The 20390-nt window shown below is 31.9% G+C and overlaps 2 protein-coding genes across 3 annotated transcripts; one reads left to right on the forward strand and one right to left on the reverse strand.

The window, feature by feature from the left end:
• Nucleotides 1–3684: 3684 nt before the first annotated feature.
• On the forward strand, nucleotides 3685–12840 carry LOC126672972 (uncharacterized). The gene is made up of 9 exons (XM_050366921.2): nucleotides 3685–3742; nucleotides 3786–3889; nucleotides 3965–4132; nucleotides 4285–4364; nucleotides 4849–4888; nucleotides 5003–5110; nucleotides 5574–5654; nucleotides 10263–10385; nucleotides 12551–12840. Exons 1-9 carry the CDS (start codon nucleotides 3685–3687, stop codon nucleotides 12683–12685), a joined length of 897 nt encoding a protein of 298 aa, XP_050222878.2. The 3' UTR covers nucleotides 12686–12840.
• Nucleotides 12841–15800: 2960 nt separating this feature from the next.
• On the reverse strand, nucleotides 15801–17594 carry LOC126664999 (gibberellin 3-beta-dioxygenase 1-like). Of its 2 annotated transcripts, none has more exons than XM_050357646.2 (2): nucleotides 17052–17594; nucleotides 15801–16415 (listed from the first exon to the last, which is right to left on the reverse strand). In XM_050357646.2, exons 1-2 carry the CDS (start codon nucleotides 17531–17533, stop codon nucleotides 15854–15856), a joined length of 1044 nt encoding a protein of 347 aa, XP_050213603.1. In that variant the 5' UTR covers nucleotides 17534–17594; the 3' UTR covers nucleotides 15801–15853. The 2 variants fall into 2 exon arrangements, with proteins under 2 accessions (XP_050213603.1, XP_050213602.1); XM_050357645.2 differs by having other exon boundaries at nucleotides 15801–16418.
• Nucleotides 17595–20390: the final 2796 nt, after the last annotated feature.

Consider the following 20390-nt stretch of genomic DNA (forward strand, 5'->3'; position numbering starts at 1 on the left):
ATCTATACAATTTTGTTTCATCAGATCCCTCAATTTCTATTTGGCTTTCTCAGATTTCTAATTTTTCATTTTTTGATTCATCAGGTCCCTCAACTTCTATTTGTGTTCCTCATATCCCTAAACTTTTGTTTTTTTAGTTCATTAGGTCCTTTAAGGGAGATCCATTTAAAGACATAATGAAGTAAAAAAAACAAAAATTTAGAGGTTTGATGAAGTCAAATAAAAGTTGAGGGATCTGATGAACCAAAAAATAAAAGTTTAGAAATTTGAGAAAGCCAAATAAAAATTGAGGAACCTAATAAACAAAAATATATAATTCAGGAACTTTAAAATAAGTTTAGCCTAGTAATTATTCGAATCTCTTATTTGTCATTGATATGGTAATGGGAGGGGTGTACTTGGTGAGGATAATGAAGTGAAGTGGGTGATGTTCTGCAGCAAAAAACAATAAATTGTGATAAGACGAATTTTGTTGATTGACACTTGAAACTAAAGTCGGCAAACTCACATGCCTCACTCTCCCCCTATGCCAATTTAAATAGTTCCTAGGGACTTTTTTGCAAAAATTAATCATTCAATTGGTTGGTTCACCCAACTTAGTCTTTAATTTAGAATTATATATTATACAATACCATCAACCTATCATCAATTTTACTCTTAGATTTAATTTTTAGTCCAGCTTTGTGTAAAGGAATCCAGTACTACCAGTCTACCACACTCTTTATGAATTTAATTGTGTGCATTCCAAATGCATTTATACTACACAACTACTTTCAGATTTTAATCCAGATTGGCTCAAAATGGAGTATATTTATTAATCAACCTAATTCACTGACTGAAGTAAAAAAAATAAAAATTAAGTGAATTTTATAAAAATATTTAATCGATTGTAAAAATAAAAAAAGAGTTGATAACCGATGGACAATAAATTCTAAGATTCGAACCCAAAAATCTATGTCAAAAAACAAAGAGTCAGATTGAAGACTGAATCTCCAAAATTTGGCTCTTAAGACAAATTCCTGTTAGGATTTGCCCAAAATTATTATGAAATGATATATATGCTGTCAACACTCTATTTCTTTTTTTTCCAAAAGATAGAATTCATTAGAACAAGATCAAAGTACAATTTAAAAAGTCATATCACAAAATTAAAACTATATGATCTTTCAAGTTTTAATCTATCAAAGACTTAATAAACAACAAAAAGAAACAAATACAACAACAAAAAAACTAGCAAAATATTAATCGAAAATAAGAAAAAACAAGCCGTTGATCCCGCTAAGGTTGCCATCTTGGGCCGCAAACGATAGGAACAAAGTCCCGTTGCGTGCGGGGGTCTTGAGTATGATCCATTTCCGATTAGACCTTGAAACCGCTAGATCCGTTGAAGTTGAGTATTTCCGATTATCTTTGTTCATGAAATTCTATGAGATTAGATAGAAAAACCCTATAAAATCTTAGATCCATAAGATCTAAGAAGACAAACCACAAAATGAACATAAACTCAAAAAAAAATTCTTTTAAAAAAAGGATAAACTCCATATCGGAGAGTTATAAAAGTGTAGAGATCTATTCAATAAAGAGGAAAACGATATGTTATCTATTTATTTATGGGCGGAGAGGAGGTGATTTCCGATCGAAACCGGAAAATCACCCTGTCAACACTCTACTTGGTATTCCTAAATCTACTATTTTGAAGTATGACTTATTCATTCGACTGATTCTTTGTTACTACATACAAAAGCTCTTAGGTTATATAGACTTTCATCTTTAACTGGCTTTATTATCATAGTGCTCATCGAACCCAACCGTTTGATTAGCATTTTAACTATTGTTTTATTGGTCTCTCATAAGAAGTTAGGCTCCTTTAATTTGTATTGTGTATGAGAAAAAGCTTTCTGCAAAAGAAACAAAATTTATAGAAGCTGGTCAGGTCATGACTTCTAGCAAGACAAATCAGGTGCGGGAGAAGTAGCTCGTTTGGCGAATACCCACCACAACCATCCAACCCGACGGAAACCACACTAGTCACAATGAGCTCACGTATTAGTTTTAACACTAATATGCTCATCTTTGACCATGCATAGAACTGAAGTCAGACTTATTAATCCATTAAAATTATCATCCCTTGATGAATCCGATGAGAGTACAACGGTAATGGTTTTCCCTCTGTTATATCATGAGGCCTGAATAAAGGTAATAAAATAATTTTAGAATTTTTTTGGACCATATGGCACAAAAGGCTAGAAACGCTACTCGAGCACACTTGGCCAACATCGAGATTCAAAGGAAAGAATACGTAATCCCATCTCATAATTAGAGACCAGGAAAATTTGGGCCAGGGTTGTGTAATTTTTGCTCGAAATTGTGAAAACGGGATAAAGAACCATGAAAAAACCGCTCAAAACGCATAACGACTGATCAATGATGTTGAATGTAATACCTCGTATTTTAAAATGTCGAATTTACCACGTATGATGTATCTATTGCTGGAAATATGATTTTAAACATAAAATTATCAAAATTGCGATATTAAATTAAAAAGGATATCAATTGACGGCAATCGAAGCAACAAATCGAAGTAAAAAATCAAAGAAAAACTCTTAACAGTTAGGGTTTTCTATTTGAGAAAAGAAAAGAGAACTTCTCTACAAACAAGTATAGTGCGTTTTATTCACTTAATTGCCAGTTTCTTAGTTTGTAATTCTTGATCTTTGTATTTCTTTTTCATTTATACTATTCAAGGATGTATTCGTTAAGAGTGTGTCAATCTAATTAACATGTTCGGGTGCAATCCCCGATTTCTCGACTACAAATTTCATTTCAAAAAGTCTAAAAATACAAAATATAGTTAAATACATTCATTTTAATTTTGAACAAATTACACAATTTGATAAATCAAGGCCAATTAAAAAGACAATGAAAAATAAAAGAACAAAATAGAAGGAAGGTTCCATATGTTAACAAAGAAGTTAATTAAAACTCAATTCCATAAAAATTTAACAAATACAATTATAGGATAAAATAGCGTAAGAAAAAATATTAAATATCTAATTTAAATAAAAATATAAAACCTTGAAAGAAATAGTTTATCTTAAAAAAACAATTAAAAAAACCCATCTTAAATAAAACACTTATTTAAATTATTAAAATATTTTTACCTATAGATAGTATCTCATTAATAAATACTCTCTAATTTCTAACAACTAAATTTTGTAGCACAGCTCATACATATTAAAATATTATTACTAATTATAAAATGTCAATTTGATCCTTCACTTTTAGTATATTAAATAGTTTTCAGAAAATAAATTAAAAATGAAGGATCAAATTGACATTTTTTCTAGTAAAAAAAGGTTAATTTAGTTTTTAAGGGTGTAATTGAAAACGAAAGATGCGAATTAGGGTGATATAGATAAAATTGCAATGTCAGGGTGCAAGTGAAAAGGGGCTAAAAGGTCGGGTCTTTTTTTTGAATTAAACCATTTCTAAATAAGTTCACGCTTTACTATTGTGTAGTCATGTTTTGTTTTACCAAAAAGAAAAAGAAAAAGAAAAATGGCCCCGCTTTGTTTATCTAAATTTCTTAATGCAGTCGCGAAACGCAACGTCGTTTGCTACTAGGCGTTATTTCAAAGTCAAACTAAAATACGCCCAGTACCCTGCGGAAGTTTCGAAAAAACAATGGCGTTTCCGAAATCAGACGAAGAAGAAGAAATTTGCAATTCTATAGCGAAATTGAGTGCCGATTTGGATGATATTCATGTTTCAAAAATATCTTTAATTGCAGAATGAGAAGAAGACCAATCTCCTGAACCAATTGAAACCATTACGCGAAGGTGCTGATGAAGCAGTTCAAATATTGCTGCCAATTTTGCAGTCACTACAGGTGAAATCAGCAAAACATATTTAAAAAAAAATTATTGATTGATTGAATTCTCATAAAATGTTGACGGTGTAAAAGGTTTCAGAAAAGCAAGAATCTGATGTGGAAGCTAATTGTATCGCTAAGAAATCAAAGTTGGAAGCTGAGGTTTATGAATTAGAGAATAAATGTGCTGCTCAACAGCTTTATAGTGATCTTGATTATGCTATTGCTCATTCTACGAAGATTCTTGATTCTTTCAAGAAGGTAATTATGATTCTGCGATTATTTGAAAAATCTTGATTCTTTTAATTTATTCTAGTACTTATTAGTGTAGTACCATGTCTATATGTGGTAGTTAGATTAGTTTGTTCTTCTATTCTTTTAGTAATTCAGAATGTGTAATTTTGTTCTCGTAGGAACTTGCATGTCGATTACGCGATGTAATGTCAGTAAAGCGGCAGATTGGTGATGTTTCAACTCAGCCTGAGCTAATTCAGTATGTTGATTGGCTTCCATTTTGCCTTAATTCAGCTGTCATGTTTTAAATATTTTTATTTTGCTTCAAGTTCAAATATGTTTTCTTTTTGGTTCGTGTGAAAAATGATTGGTACTTTTCTCGATAGTCTGTTACTTGAGCATATTTCAGTTGAAGTTGCAATATCGTTATTCCACTTCACTTCAATTATTCAAAGAGGCCATTACCTTCCTCTAGCAACTTCACTTTCAGCTGCCCTAGGACATCATTTATTTTATTATGGGCTCTTTATTTTTATGAAAGTGCAGCTCAATCTTATTGGTGCTTACTGTCATTTGAGCAACAAATGCCTTTTATAATTTCTGTTTAACAGTATTTGTTTTGTAAGGTTCATATCCATCTCCCATTTCTTAATTCTTATAAATTATTCATCATAAGGTTTTGTACTTTCCATTATCATGCTTGCTTTCTAATTTAATAGTGGAATCTGATGCTTCATTTTCAGGTATGAACGCCGACTTTCAGAGCTGAATGCCCACATCCAGGTTTCAGATCCCATGTGTGGTTGACTGGCCTTACGTTCCAGTTTTTAGCTACATCTACATTTGGTTGGTTCCTTCAATGACAATACCATGTATTCTCGCTTTGCTAATGAACAGGAAAAGCATCGTCAAACCCGCAAATATTATGCAACTTATAATACTCTTTTGGAGATTAAAGAACTGATGCTGAAGGAAACTTCCTTGTTAAATTCAATTAGTTCACAGGTACAATCAATTGAGAATCTGTTCAAGTGTTAAGTCTGTAGGTCTTTTTACGGATGATGACATGCTAAGGCCTGTTTGGCAAAGATTTTTTTTCTTACTTCCTTTCTCATTTCTAGCCTCTTTTATGTTGTTATTATTGTGCTATTGTAGGATTTGATTTTTCTTGTTACTTATGTTAGTGAACTTTCATAGTTGAATTAGTTGAAAGGGTAATGGTATTGTTTGTTATTGTACAATATGAATATAGCATAAAGTGGTATATGCAAATTCTCTTTACTCTAACTCATGGCTTTGCTCATTCGTCAAAATTCTGCTTGGCTTTTTAATTTGCCTTTGTTTTGCGGCAATGGACTCGTATATGTGCTGTACCAAAAGACTTAGAATTTATGCTAGAATGTTTGTACAAGTGATTTGCAATGACTGATTGATTGTTACTAATCGCTTTACCCTTCAATTTTTACAGTTCCAGGATGCTATTGCAAGTACTGATGGTCGCATGAAGCTGATTAATTCCATGGAAGGAATTGTAAAGGGAAGCCAACAGGTAATTGTGATCCTCTCTTGCATGTGTTAAGGAAGGAGATATGCAGTACTCAGATAACTTCACTAGATCATAAAGATAATGTAATAGGAAAAAGATGCCGCATAATTAGATCTTGAAGGCTTTTTATTCCATCAGGCATCAACTTGTGTGCTATGCCTCTAGTATTCCATTGCTTTAAGTTTTTGACAAATATAGATGCAAAAGGCTCAATCTATCAACTCTTTGTTTGTCACATATGCATCTAGCTGGACTTACTCCAGAACCAAGGGTTAATTATTTTCATTTCATGAGTAGTCTATATTCAAGCCATCAGATTTTGGAATATTGTGTTATGATAGCTCAATTGTGGTTTTACAGACTTGAGCAAGAGGAGCCGAGGATTGCATGGGAACAATTTAAATCCTATTGTCTTTTGAGGTTTGGACCTCCATTAAGTAGCAACCCGCTAGGAGAGCTAATCAATCTCAAACAAGTAGGAACGGTGGAAGAATATCAAAGTCAATTTCAAACCCTTCTGGCAAGAGCAATCTCAGTTCGTCCAGACCAACAGGTAGATATGTTTACTGCAGGTTTGACAGAGGCATTGCGAGTCGATGTGGAAATGCAAAATCCTCCAAACTTGGTGACAGCAATGAACTATGCACGAGCTTTTGAGAGAAAGATACAAATTTACTATGGAATAACAGAAAAGAATTTTCCTATCTCAATGGCAGCCCAAAAGCCATTTGAAATAGCTACACCTTCAGCAACTAGCCAAGAACAAAAAAGACAAAGCAATAATTTTATATCATCATCTAGCATGGAAAGCGGAGTTGCTGCACCCTCAATTAAGCGTTTGACCAGAGCTGAAATGTCAGAACGAAGGGCGAAAGGACAATGTTTCAATTGTGATGAACTTTACTCAAATGGGCATAAATGCAAAAGACTTTTTTGCCTCTTGTTATACGACCCGGATGAAGAGGAAACAACCTAAATTAGTTCGAGCAGAGCTTGAGGACAAGCTCTTAATCGAGGAAGGGAGTAATGTTATGATAGCTGTAAGCTGTCATAATAAATTCCTATCTTTTAGTTTAAGTCTTTAGTTATTCTACTTATTAGCAAATAAATATAAGTCTCAGACTTATTTAGGAAGTAGTTTTATTTATTTCTTATTTAGTGATAGTTTATATTTTATAATAGGATTCTTCTAGATTCCTATTCTAATTAGGACTATTTAGATTACCTATTGTAATCAGGATTCTTCTCTATTTAAAGAGATGGAATTTGGAATAAGAAATCAATCAATAATTTCAGTTAAAGTTTGAAAAGAGAAAGTCTCTTGTTCATTAGAAATAGGTCGCTCGAAGAAAGGAGGAAACAAAGGAAATCTAGCAGATTTCCCGGCGAACAGACCCGTGACGAGATCCTATTTGCGGGACCATAACAAATGTTATGATAGCTGTAAGCTGTCATAATAAATTCCTATCTTTTAGTTTAAGTCTTTAGTTATTCTACTTATTAGCAAATAAATATAAGTCTCAGACTTATTTAGGAAGTAGTTTTATTTATTTCTTATTTAGTGATAGTTTATATTTTATAATAGGATTCTTCTAGATTCCTATTCTAATTAGGACTATTTAGATTACCTATTGTAATCAGGATTCTTCTCTATTTAAAGAGATGGAATTTGGAATAAGAAATCAATCAATAATTTCAGTTAAAGTTTGAAAAGAGAAAGTCTCTTGTTCATTAGAAATAGGTCGCTCGAAGAAAGGAGGAAACAAAGAAAATCTAGCAGATTTCCCGGCGAACAGACCCGTGACGAGATCCTATTTGCGGGACCATAACAATTTGGTATCAGAGCCGGTCGTCATGGCTGATCAGAACCAATTAGCAAGCAAAGTCGAAGATTTAGAACAGAGAATGAGTCAGGAGATTGGCGAATTACGCGAGAGTGTCAAGGCAATACAACGGATATTGGAGCTGCAATTTTCTGGCAAAGAAAAGGTACGCGATAACGAAGTTGTGTCAGAAAGCAATAGCCAAAATTTAGCCGGGCAGCCAATAAAAGTTTTTGGAACATCAGTTGTACCCAGATTTTCTAAACTGGAGTTTCCCTCTTACAATGGGAAAGAGGACCCTCTAGGATGGCTATATCGCTGTGAACAATTCTTCTCCAACCAAAAAACTGATGAGAGAGAGAGAGTTGGTTTGGCAGCCTTCCATATGACAGGTGAAGCTCAATTGTGGTTTTACAGACTTGAGCAAGAGGAGCCGAGGATTGCATGGGAACAATTTAAATCCTATTGTCTTTTGAGGTTTGGACCTCCATTAAGTAGCAACCCGCTAGGAGAGCTAATCAATCTCAAACTAGTAGGAACGGTGGAAGAATATCAAAGTCAATTTCAAACCCTTCTGGCAAGAGCAACCTCAGTTCGTCCAGACCAACAGGTAGATATGTTTACTGCAGGTTTGACAGAGGCATTGCGAGTCGATGTGGAAATGCAAAATCCTCCAAACTTGGTGACAGCAATGAACTATGCATGAGCTTTTGAGAGAAAGATACAAAATTACTATGGAATAACAGAAAAGAATTTTCCTATCTCAATGGCAGCCCAAAAGCCATTTGAAATAGCTACACCTTCAGCAACTAGCCAAGAACAAAAAAGACAAAGCAATAATTTTATATCATCATCTAGCATGGAAAGCGGAGTTGCTGCACCCTCAATTAAGCGTTTGACCAGAGCTGAAATGTCAGAACGAAGGGCGAAAGGACAATGTTTCAATTGTGATGAACTTTACTCAAATGGGCATAAATGCAAAAGACTTTTTTGCCTCTTGTTATACGACCCGGATGAAGAGGAAACAACCTAAATTAGTTCGAGCAGAGCTTGAGGACAAGCTCTTAATCGAGGAAGGGAGTAATGTTATGATAGCTGTAAGCTGTCATAATAAATTCCTATCTTTTAGTTTAAGTCTTTAGTTATTCTACTTATTAGCAAATAAATATAAGTCTCAGACTTATTTAGGAAGTAGTTTTATTTATTTCTTATTTAGTGATAGTTTATATTTTATAATAGGATTCTTCTAGATTCCTATTCTAATTAGGACTATTTAGATTACCTATTGTAATCAGGATTCTTCTCTATTTAAAGAGATGGAATTTGGAATAAGAAATCAATCAATAATTTCAGTTAAAGTTTGAAAAGAGAAAGTCTCTTGTTCATTAGAAATAGGTCGCTCGAAGAAAGGAGGAAACAAAGGAAATCTAGCAGATTTCCCGGCGAACAGACCCGTGACGAGATCCTATTTGCGGGACCATAACAATTTGGTATCAAAGCCGGTCGTCATGGCTGATCAGAACCAATTAGCAAGCAAAGTCGAAGATTTAGAACAGAGAGTGAGTCAGGAGATTCGCGAATTACGCGAGAGTGTCAAGGCAATACAACAGATGTTGGAGTTACAATTTTCAGTCAAAGAAAAGGGGCAGATTAGTGAGGCTGGGTCAGGTTGCAATATCCAAAAGATAAGTGGAGAAGAACAGCCAGCAAATCACTGTGGAACAACAATTGTTCCAAAATACTCCAAGCTGGAATTTCCTTCAGATAATGGAACAGAGAAACCTTTGATTTATGTGGAGATACAAGATCCCCCAAATCTGGTTGTGGCTGTGAATTTAGTGCGAGCTAGTGAAAGAAAAATACAATTCAACTATGGAAGCATCAGTGTAGGGCGATCTCCAATCGCATGGGCAGCCCCATCTTCATCAACTTGCCAAGAAAAAAAAACACAAGGCGAGAATTTTGAATCAGCTCCCAACATAGGAAGTGAGATTGTTACTCCACCAATTAAGCTTTTGACAAAAGCTGAGATGTCAAATCGAAGAGCAAGAGGACGATGTTTTAATTGTGATGCACTTTACTCTTCAGGAAACATTTTTACCTTTTATTATACGACCCGGAGGAAGAGGAAACCACCTGATTGGTTAGATCAGAGCTTGAGGACAAGCTCTTAGTCCAAGAAGGGAGTAATGTTATGATAGCTGTAAGCTGCCATAATATATTCCTATATCTTAGCTTAAATTAAATATTTAATTAGTAAATAAATATGTCTTAGACTTATTTAGGAAGTAGTTTAATTTATTTCTTATCTAGTAATAGTATATGTTTTATTATTAGAATATGATTTTTTTAGATACGTATTCTAATTAGGACTCTTTTAGATTACCTATTGTAATCACGAAAGGATTCTTCTCTATTTAAAGAGAAGGAATTTAGAATAATAAATGAATCAATAAATTCAATTAAAGTTTGAAAAGAGAAAGTCTCTTTTTCATTAGTAATAGGTCGCTCGAAGAAAGGAGGAAACAAAGGAAATCTAGCAGATTTCCCGGCGAACAGACCCGTGACGAGATCCTATTTGCGGGACCATAACATATTGTATTTTAAGTACTTCCACTGGCCGTTCATACAATAAAAAAATAATCAAGTAATGGAATAATTCTTTGGCCTTTATAGCTTAGTTAAAACAGATTGAAATATTCAGAGTCAGACAACTTATCCCATCAATCACTGCTTATTTTTTTGAATGAATTGTGCACCGTAATCTGTTCTGAATCCAATCTTATAGAAGCTCCAAAAGGTCCAAGTTGGGCTTCAGGAAGAGCAGAAAGCTTGTGATGCCTTGAAGAAGAGGTATGCTGCAGCAATGGCAGAGCAGAGACATTATTATTCTCTCAAAAAAGATTTTCAGGTAATTTATGCTCTCATTATTCCAAATACTATATATAGCAACATAAACAACGCTAAAATTCTAAGAGAAAATATTTGATTTTCAACATTCTTGAAATATCTGATAGCAATTATTTTACATTTCAAAATCTTGTAGTTGCTGTTTGATTTCTTTCTACTTAGCTTATTGTGGTGATTATGGATGCAAATGGCATTTTTCCTGCTTTACAAGACATGCATAGGCATTATTGCAGTTGCAGCTTTTAGTATTTGTTAATGAAGCTCTCAATTTGTAGGAGGAATGTGCAAAGAATGAGAGACTTAAGAGCCAAAGGTCTGTTTGAAACATCTATGGATGCAAGGCTAACACGTTGAAGAAAAATTACACTCGACAACGGTTGTGTCACGTGCAACAAATCAATGAGACGTTTGCACTATTAGAATATTTAATGATAAAAAAAAATCAATGATTAATTTTTCAATATCGCCAATATATTCATTGATTTGTTGTAAAAATGATGTGACCCAACCGTTGCACGTAGACACTCCATGTTGAAACAAGGGATGTGCATTGGAAATTTTGGTTGGCTGAAACAATGATTCTTTCTGGGCTTTGCATGTTATGTTTTCAATGTAAAGTGGTCTCAGTTAAGTTGTTGAAATGATATTGAACACAATTTAAAACAAGGGTTAATCTAGTTATCCATCTTGGCTAAACTTATCTGGAGGTCCCTATATTACACCTTTTTTTTTATCTGGGCCTTATACTATTTTTTCACTCTTTTAAGTCCCTCTGCATACCTTTTTTTGGTTTAAACAATCCCTTTTTAACGGAATGGACAGAGCGTGTATTCACACTTCATCTGCCTAACAGAGTTTTTACCTTGATGAAGCCATGTGCTCTAACCAGAAAATAAATAAAGCCACGATAGAAATATTTATGTTGTTTACCGGTTAAACCAGTCACCCTCTCCACACTCTGTTCATCTTCTTCCCTAAACACAACTCTTCATTTAATTTGATTTCTTTCATTCCATCTGTTTAAAACAAAATCAAGAAAAACCCACAAAGCCCACTTCGATTATTTCCGGTAATGGCATAGTTAGATTCTTTCTTTCTTTTTTTCCTTTTCTTTCATTACCTGGAATAGCACTATATATTTAAGTAGCGGGCCCGTTGCGGGAGATCTCTACACGAGCAAGGTTGTTTTGCTAAAGTGTTCCCGCCATTGAATATGGCATCAGAGATCAAGGGGGCACTGAAACTCGAAGGGTTTTGGGTTATTCATGTTAAAGATGATTACACTTCTAAGTAGTTTCTTGAATACTTTACTTAAAAATTGATTAAATTGCTTAGTTTAGATGATTTTGATTCCCTTTTTATTTAGATATAAATATTAAATATTCCTTTTCATTTAAAGTGGTTTGAAATTATTGAGATCGGATATGAATAAAAAAATTGTAAAGATTTAAATCAAAAGTTTCTTAGGGATTTATTGCAAATGGAGGAATTGATTTATATATATATATATATATAGAGAGAGAGAGAGAGAGAGAGAGAGAGTTTGGTGTTGCTGTGTTTGTATTGTGAGAGGAAGTAGAATCTTTCATTGTTTAGAAATCAAAGAAGATGAGCACCTTTTTGAGGAAAGAAAAAAAATAGAAAAATTACATGTATTCCGCGTGTGTTGCAGATGTTTTAATTTATAAAACTACATCACTTGTTGCTGATGTTTTAATTTATAAAACTACATCGTTTGTTGCTGATGTTTTAATTTATAAAACTACATTGTTTGTTACTGATGTAGATGTATTATTTTCCTAACACTCGCAGAAACGGAGTGATTCCCACTCTCTTCATTACATTATAAAAAGACCTTTTAAACAGAAAAAGGTATATAGAGTGACTTAGAAGAGTGAATAAATAGTACATGGATTAGATAAAAAAAAGTGAATAGTACAGGGATTCCCAAATTTTAGCCAGCCATCTTTTCCATTTTGAAATGATTATGATTCTTTTAGAGCAAATTACTTTGATACCTCTTATATATAACATAGTTTACGTTGGCGTCTTTTTTGTTTTATAATTAAATAATATTGATGGTGCTATTGATATGAATTTAAGAATAGGTGCAGTTGGTTTTGTTGTTAGTGATATTGCAAGTAGCATAATCTTTGCTGGGGCTAGGCGGTTTATTGGCATGGTGATACCACTGGTTATAGAGGCTTTGGCGCTTCGGACATCAATGGAGGAGGTGTTATCAACAGGACTTACTGCAGTAATCTTCGAGGAAGATTGTCAAGTATTGATAAATGCTACTAATGCCTACTCTAGTGACGACAGAGATGCCAGAGTAGTTTTAGAAGACATATTCAATCTAGTTTCCCGATTTTCGGAAATTAGATTTCAATATGTTAACGGTAAATGTAATTGGGTACCCATTTGGTGGCAAAAAGAGCCCTTATCGATGACTGCTTCTGCAGGTCTCATCATTTTGTTATGGAATGGCTCACTCAAGTCTGTTGAGGAGTTATTCATTTGTGTATTTTTCATTACATTCAATGAAATATAACCTTTGTTAAAAAAAGATTATTATTTTTCATTTTTTATTTCCGTTAAAATTTTAATCATCTTGTTCTAGTAATTAACTCAAAAGATTTAATTAGTAAAATTAAATTTTAATTTAGTTCTTTAATTTATTTTAACTAAAATATATTTTATTTTATTTTATTTTATGATATTCAATGGTTCAATAAATTTTATTTATTTATTTGTTTCTTAATGTTTTAAAAAAATTAACTTTTTTTAACTTTTTTTTTGGAAATAAGTTTATTATTTTTTATAAAGTTTTTTTAGTGTTTAAAAGTAAGAGTAGTAAGAAATAAAAATAATTGAAAATTAATAAAAATAAAAATAAGTGTTTTGTGTGTTAGATTCATCAAGTCACTAACTCTTAAAAGTATAATATCTGTTAATATTTATATTAAAAATAAATGCAAAGATTAAGCTAAAATTTAGTTATATTAATTAAATCATTTGGCGTAATTGACTAACATCAAATATAAAATTGGAGGATTAAAATATTAGTGGAAACGAAATGAAGATGATATTTAACAGAAGAAGAGTGCAAGTGTGAGTTATGCAATATGTCTTAAATATCAGAGTAATTTATTCATCGTTTTAGGAGACTGATATCCAAATCATAATTTGATATGCAATATTTTAAATTTGATTGAAAGACATTTTTTACCTTATAAAAATTAAAAAGACACCCTTTTCTTTACGCTTGCTCATGCAGTCTTGAGTTGTTCAAGAAATGACCAAATGACCATATATCAAAAAAAAAAATATATAAATAAAGAATTGTATTTATAAATCTATAACATATGTATTAGTGGAAAACATCTATGGACAAAAATATATTTTTTATAATTAAATATACAATATTGTAATCTCTAAATAATATAATATGTATTAGCTTATTTATATTATTGATTTAATTTTTAATTATCAAATTTTATATTTAAATAATATCAAATTTAAATCATAATAAATATAAAAAGAGAAAAACATATATGTGTGCAACAATCTCAAATATAAATCACAATGATTATAAAATTAAAGTATCACGTTCAAAAATCTAAAATGTAAGTATTGAATTATAAATATTTATTAATTCAAAAAATTGTATGTATATGATTTTATTACATAAATATATATTCTACTTCTTTTATATTTATTATTGTGCATAAATAATATATTAACATATCACAATGGCAATTACTATATTAATTAACCATGTTTATGTGATCTAGAATAAAAATAGATAAATTTTGAGTGTAACTTTAAATTTTTCAATTCTATATTTAAAATATTATATAAAAAATCACAAATATAAATATATATTAAAAAATCATGTTCAACAATTTTATATATAAATCATGATAAATTAAAAATTAAAAAATATAAACTACGTACCGCACATGACAAACTAGTTTATTAGAAAATTATTAAAGTTTGTTTTGTTTTTCTACAATTGACCAATACAATGGCCTAATATGTGTAGAGTTATTATTATTATTATATAATATAACCAAAATCTGAAATGATATAAATTTATAATGTAATGTTCTAAATGTTGTAAAAAAATAAACAAAAGAATTGAATATTAAGGTAATAAAACCCAATAAAAATCGGATTGCATAATCCATATAGTATCATGTCAAAACATGAAGATTGGACTTTTTGAATAATTCTTTGTAAGGAGTTTGGTGATTTGTGTATAGAAATGGGACAGTCTAGCAATCAATCCCAACAAATTTATGCACGTAACTCGGTGTCAATTCTTCTACCTTCTTTAGAGTTTACTGTTAGAAAAAAAGGGCTCAGTTACGAACTGGCACTTATCAGCATGTACAATGGCTGTGTCATTATATCATTGGCTGACTATGATTTTATTACAAATAAAATTCACTAGTTTATCGTGAATACAAAGAGGAACGTATTGAATTATATCTTTTGTTGAAAAAAAAAAAAACCGAACTATGCCTCATTTTATAGTTTTGGCATATGCCATGTAAGTTAAAACGCTGCATTTTAAACATTTTTCAAAAACAGTGACTTCCGTTATAATAAAATCATAACTGAGTGACCTTTTTGTAATGAAAGTTAACTCATTATACTTTTTGTAATTTGTGAATAACTCAATAACTGAAGGAGTTTAATATCCTAACAACGGTGCATATAAACTCACAGTGTCACTGAACTTACTTATTATTATAAAAAAATATTAAATTTTATATTATTACAAAATGGTCACCAAGTTATATCTTCTATTACAAAAAAGTTTATATTGTTGCAAAAAGAATACTGAACTTTTCGTGAATTGTAAAAAAGTCACTGACTCATACCTTCTATTACAAAAAGATCACTGAATTGTGTTCTTTTTTGTAATTTTGGCTTGCCACGTCAGTAAAAACGACGTTGTTTTATATGAATGAGCCCCAACTCAGTGACTTTTTTATAACAAAATAAAATTTAATATTTTTTTGTAATAATAGGTAAGTTCAATGATCGAATAAGTTTAAAGTTCAATGATCGAATAAGTTTAATATCCCTATTCGTACAGCAATAGGGGAAATGACCAAGTCATCTTTTGTCTCTTTTGGAACTTAAAAAATGGAACGAATAATTACAAAAACAAGGCCATTATGTTTGATCCATCATAATGAAATGCAAATTAATGTAACAAAACTTAATAAATTTATAATAAATTAAGTGCAATCATCATCATTACATTCCAATGAATCAAACATGGTCTAATTAGCTTTATTCTAGCTTTTCATTAAGTGTAGCTTAGCTTGTATAGATCATCTTTGTCATAAAAATAATTCGTTTTATTTTAGAGCTAATTAAGTAGACATTATAGAACACACTATTATTAATTAATAACATATATTTAATAATTTCTTGGTGCACAAAGACAAATAATTAAATTCTAACGAAAGACAATGGATTGTCAATATTGTTAGCCTTAATGCCGAGATACTCTGCCACCGATACAGACCGATAAAATGGACTCTGTCCACAGCACAAACCCATAGGAAAAACATCGAAATCAGAAGCTAGACTATGAAAATAAGCTACAGACAACCTTTGTTGTTTAGCTTCTTTCATTACTACACGATGAACCACACTTTGAAACTTAGCATTTGAAATAATATGCAACAAGTCACCCACGTTCACTACCAGGGCACCACTTGTAGGATTTACTAAAATCCACCCAACTCCTTGTTTGAATATTTGTAACCCTTTTATTGAATTCTGATGCAGTATGGTCAGCAGTGAAGTGTCTGTATGTGGGGCTAGACCCATGGCTCGATCTGGGTCCGGACAGTACGGATATGAGTTCAGCTGAATTGGAGCCTTTGACCCTATTGCTGAACCAACCCGTTTCGATTCTTCTTCGGATATGGCCAAGTAGTCGAAGATTATTTGCATTAGGGTCCTGGCTAGCTCCTTCAGTTTCTTCTCATAATCTTCCATTATGTCACTGCTTTATATTTCATGGTCAATGACAAAACAAATAGACAATTAACTCTTTTTACTAAAAGAAATTTAATATGTAGCTAGCTAGGTTAATAATCACTAATCTAAAATTTAATGTTTCTAACTTTTTTATTGTAAAGATTCTTATTTTAAGTATTGCTATTTCGAAATTGAATATAAAAACCTTGATTACCAATTCAAAATCAACCTCTTGTATATTGAAGAAAAATGACTAAATATCATGTTTTGAAGCAAATGAAAGAAATTTTTAAAAAAAATTATCATTTCCCCTTATCTTTCTAAAATTTATATTTGGCTACATTATATCTTAAACGTGTATTTATAGACGTGAATAAGATTTGTTTTTGTAACTATAGAGATCAATTTGTTAATATAGAACATAATAGTTACCATATATTATATATACACCACTAGTTGAATGATTGACACATATTTAGAGTGATTTATAAATCATCAATAAACATATAACCCATATCTCATTACTTAAATTATAGCTTAAATACTAATATTGAATGTAAATATATCTTTTTAAAGTATTTAAATGGGAGATGATATTTGCAGACTATACCCTACAAGTACGTGCATGGAAGTGCATGAAAGACTGCCACAGCCCACTTACCAAAACCGTCGATAGTCATGAGGCCAAAGTAGTCTAGCATGACCTTCAGGCGAACCCATAATGGTGAAACCTTCATGCCACATGTACTTTGTAAAGAACTGAGATATTCTAGCTCTGCCGTATCCGGTGGCGCCACCAGGTGATCTTAACGCCTTCAACTTTTGCCTCGACGGAAGAGAAAAAAGCCGTCTAGTTTCCGACTCAACTTCATGCAGTAATTCTAAGGGAATTCCATGGTTTATAACTTGGAATGCACCCCATGTCTCACATGCATGCCCTATTAGGTTTCCGACATCTGGCTTCTCAAGGTCGATAGTGGGTACCGATAACTGACCGACGTCGTTAAACTGAAAATCATCGGATTCCGGCCAAACATGGGATTCGGGTAGTGTTTGGATTGCATCAAAGTCTAAAGGGATGATTTGGGGGAGATTATGAGGGTAGAAATTTTTGTCTTGATAAGCTTCAGAGACAGTAGCCATGGTAGCTATGGATCAAAGGCTTTTAGAATCAAAAATAAAATAAGCTGGTGAAAAATAGAAAATAAAAAAAAAAGTTTATGTTTAGTTGTTTATGTATCGGTATTATATAAATACATTTGACATGAGTCACATTAGGAAATAAGAATATAAGATAAAGCTAATAATGGACTGGCTGTCTCCTAGTGTACGTAGTAAATACATAATAAAAGTTAGATTAGGATCAAATTTGATTAAGAAAAGAGATTAGGTTAAAATGATACAGGTGGAGATGAGGAGCAATTGGACATTGTTATGTCTGGTAGTGAATTTTGGAAGGATATGAAGCTTTAGTTTGGTGAATGAGACAACAGAAGGAACAGACAATCTTAAAAGTTGTAGCATCTCAAAGACTTAAAACATAGTAGTTTTTTTGTTCGGACGATAAAAATATGGGACCTTTATTTTCTTGTTCGTTTACTTTTTTGTTTTTCCTTCGGTCTCTTGCTTTTTACATATGCATGATAAGACATTTCTTGTCCTCAAGTTGGATGATCTTGAAATCCATGTAGGCTTTGATGTGATATTAGTACTTCTAAATTTTTTTAATGTGTGCAGAGATCTAAGAATTAACATTTGAGAGGTTCAATAATGAAGCAATGAAGATTGAGGAGATGAACTATAATACGATAATATAGACACTTATGCAAGGACTAAAGGTTAGTATTATTGTTAATTTTTAGAGAATAGAAAAAAATAGCTTAATTGATCAATATATTCTCATACATACCAGCTATACAGTAATACATAGCAATGAAAAGAAAATCTAGCTAAAAAAAAAAAACAGACAACTATAACCCTTTCAATAGAATCAGTAATCATCATCTTGTAACAGAATTAGAAACTGCTACTCCGACAGTTGCGACCTGCAAATAGGGGCACAAGAAAAGTCTGTGATCAAAGCTGAGTTGGCAGATTGCCAAGTCAGCATCAATAGAATACTTCCTCTGATAATTAATACTCAATAAATTAATAATTCTAATAATTAATAAAATTGTAGGGAACCAATTTGAATATTGCGTCTTATAAAGTATTCAATAAATGAATAATTCTAATAATTAATAAATTTTTAGTCCAACATGTATATTAATTATCAAAGGGTCGACAATATATCATATATGTCAAGCTTGGATATAGTCAAGTGAAAAACAACATGAGCAAGGACTTTTGTGAAACATTTTGCAAGTTGATTTGAGCTCGGAATAGGTAATAAATGAATAAGATTTGATTAAAGTTTCTCCCTGACCACATGGCAATCAATCTCAGTATGCTTGATCGTTTCATGAAATAATGTATTCTTTGCAAGCTATCACAGTAAAGGGAAATGGTCAAACAAACAAGCTGATTAAGATCATCCAAAAGATTAAAAAGCCACTGTAATTCACCAGTAAGAGCTTCTAAGATGGGTCTCAAAAAAGTGGATTGCTTCTTTGATCTCCAGCGTATAAAAGAATCACCAAATAGAACACAACTTTCAGTATTAGCTCTTCTTCTAGACTGGTGATTGCTTAATATGGAAAATGATATGCGGTGCTCGGAAAAATTGGTGTAGAGACTGGTGTAGAAGCAAGAAAGCTAGTGTCGTCCTACATCAAATGAAGAGTATACTTTCTTTGAAGTATATTAATTCCCTTAGCTGATCTAGCTACTTCAAGGCCCAAGAAATACTTGAATATACCCAAGTCTTTGATAGTGAAAATTTAATGAAGATAGTGCTTGATATCATCAATATCTTAAAGAGATTTGATGGCCAAGATTACAGCGCCAACATATATCAAAAGAGCTATGGAGGTGGATCCAGTTCTTTTGGTCAGCTGATCAAATCCTTAAATAAGTAAGGGATAAGTAAGTTTTGAATTCCATTGCCTGTTTGATTTAGTGAGAACATATAATGCAATTTAAAGACTTCTGTTGGAGAGTCTGGAAGCTTTGAATTTGCAATCTTACTTTGATGCTTTAGAATGAACGTTTCCAATAAACCTTGCTTATGGTCAATTAGATCTAGGAACTAAAAAACTAAGAAAATTGGGAGGTAAGTTCATGTATACTTCCATATGTAGATCCCCATTAAGGAAAGCATTTGTAATGTCATTAAGGAAAGCATTTGTAATGTCTAATTGGTGGAGATGCCAATTGTTCTTTGCGGAAAGAGATAAAAGAACTATGATGGTTGTCATCTTAGCCATATAGGGAAAAAGGAATCCATTCAATCCATACCTTGTATTAACAGAACATCGTCTTCTTCATCAGTCTCATCTTTATACCCGAATTCCGCATCGGGTTTGTGTTAGAAAAATTATATATTTTTCATGTTAGAAAAATATATGTCAAATGAACAATGCATTATGTCTTAATATGACACATTAGGCATTAAGGTGTCAAATATACAGTATATATTCGACACTTTATGCATGAAGTGTCATGCATTTGAACATTTATTTGACACTTAATTATGGTCCAATTAAATTAATATAAATTATTATGATGTGAATTATTCTCATCCGTTGATTTGGTTATGTGATGGACGTATCAGATTGAATTGAAATGTCTATATATAACATGAATTTTGGTCCTCTCTCTCTCTAACACAAAAACACTACTCTATTCCATTTAAACAAGTGTGATTAAGAAATTAGGGTTAAGGGAGAGAAATCAATTTTCATTAATGGCTTCAAATAAAAATTATCTTGAAAATCCAGGTAAGCTTTCTATCAATATTTATTTATTGTATTATGAAATTATTTACTTTTGAAAATTCTTAGAGTTTACGTCAATGATGTCTTGTTAATCAAAATTTAACAAGTCGTATTATGAGGTTAAT

This window comes from Mercurialis annua, linkage group LG1-X (genome assembly GCF_937616625.2).
Source record: "Mercurialis annua linkage group LG1-X, ddMerAnnu1.2, whole genome shotgun sequence".
NCBI lineage: Eukaryota > Viridiplantae > Streptophyta > Magnoliopsida > Malpighiales > Euphorbiaceae > Mercurialis > Mercurialis annua.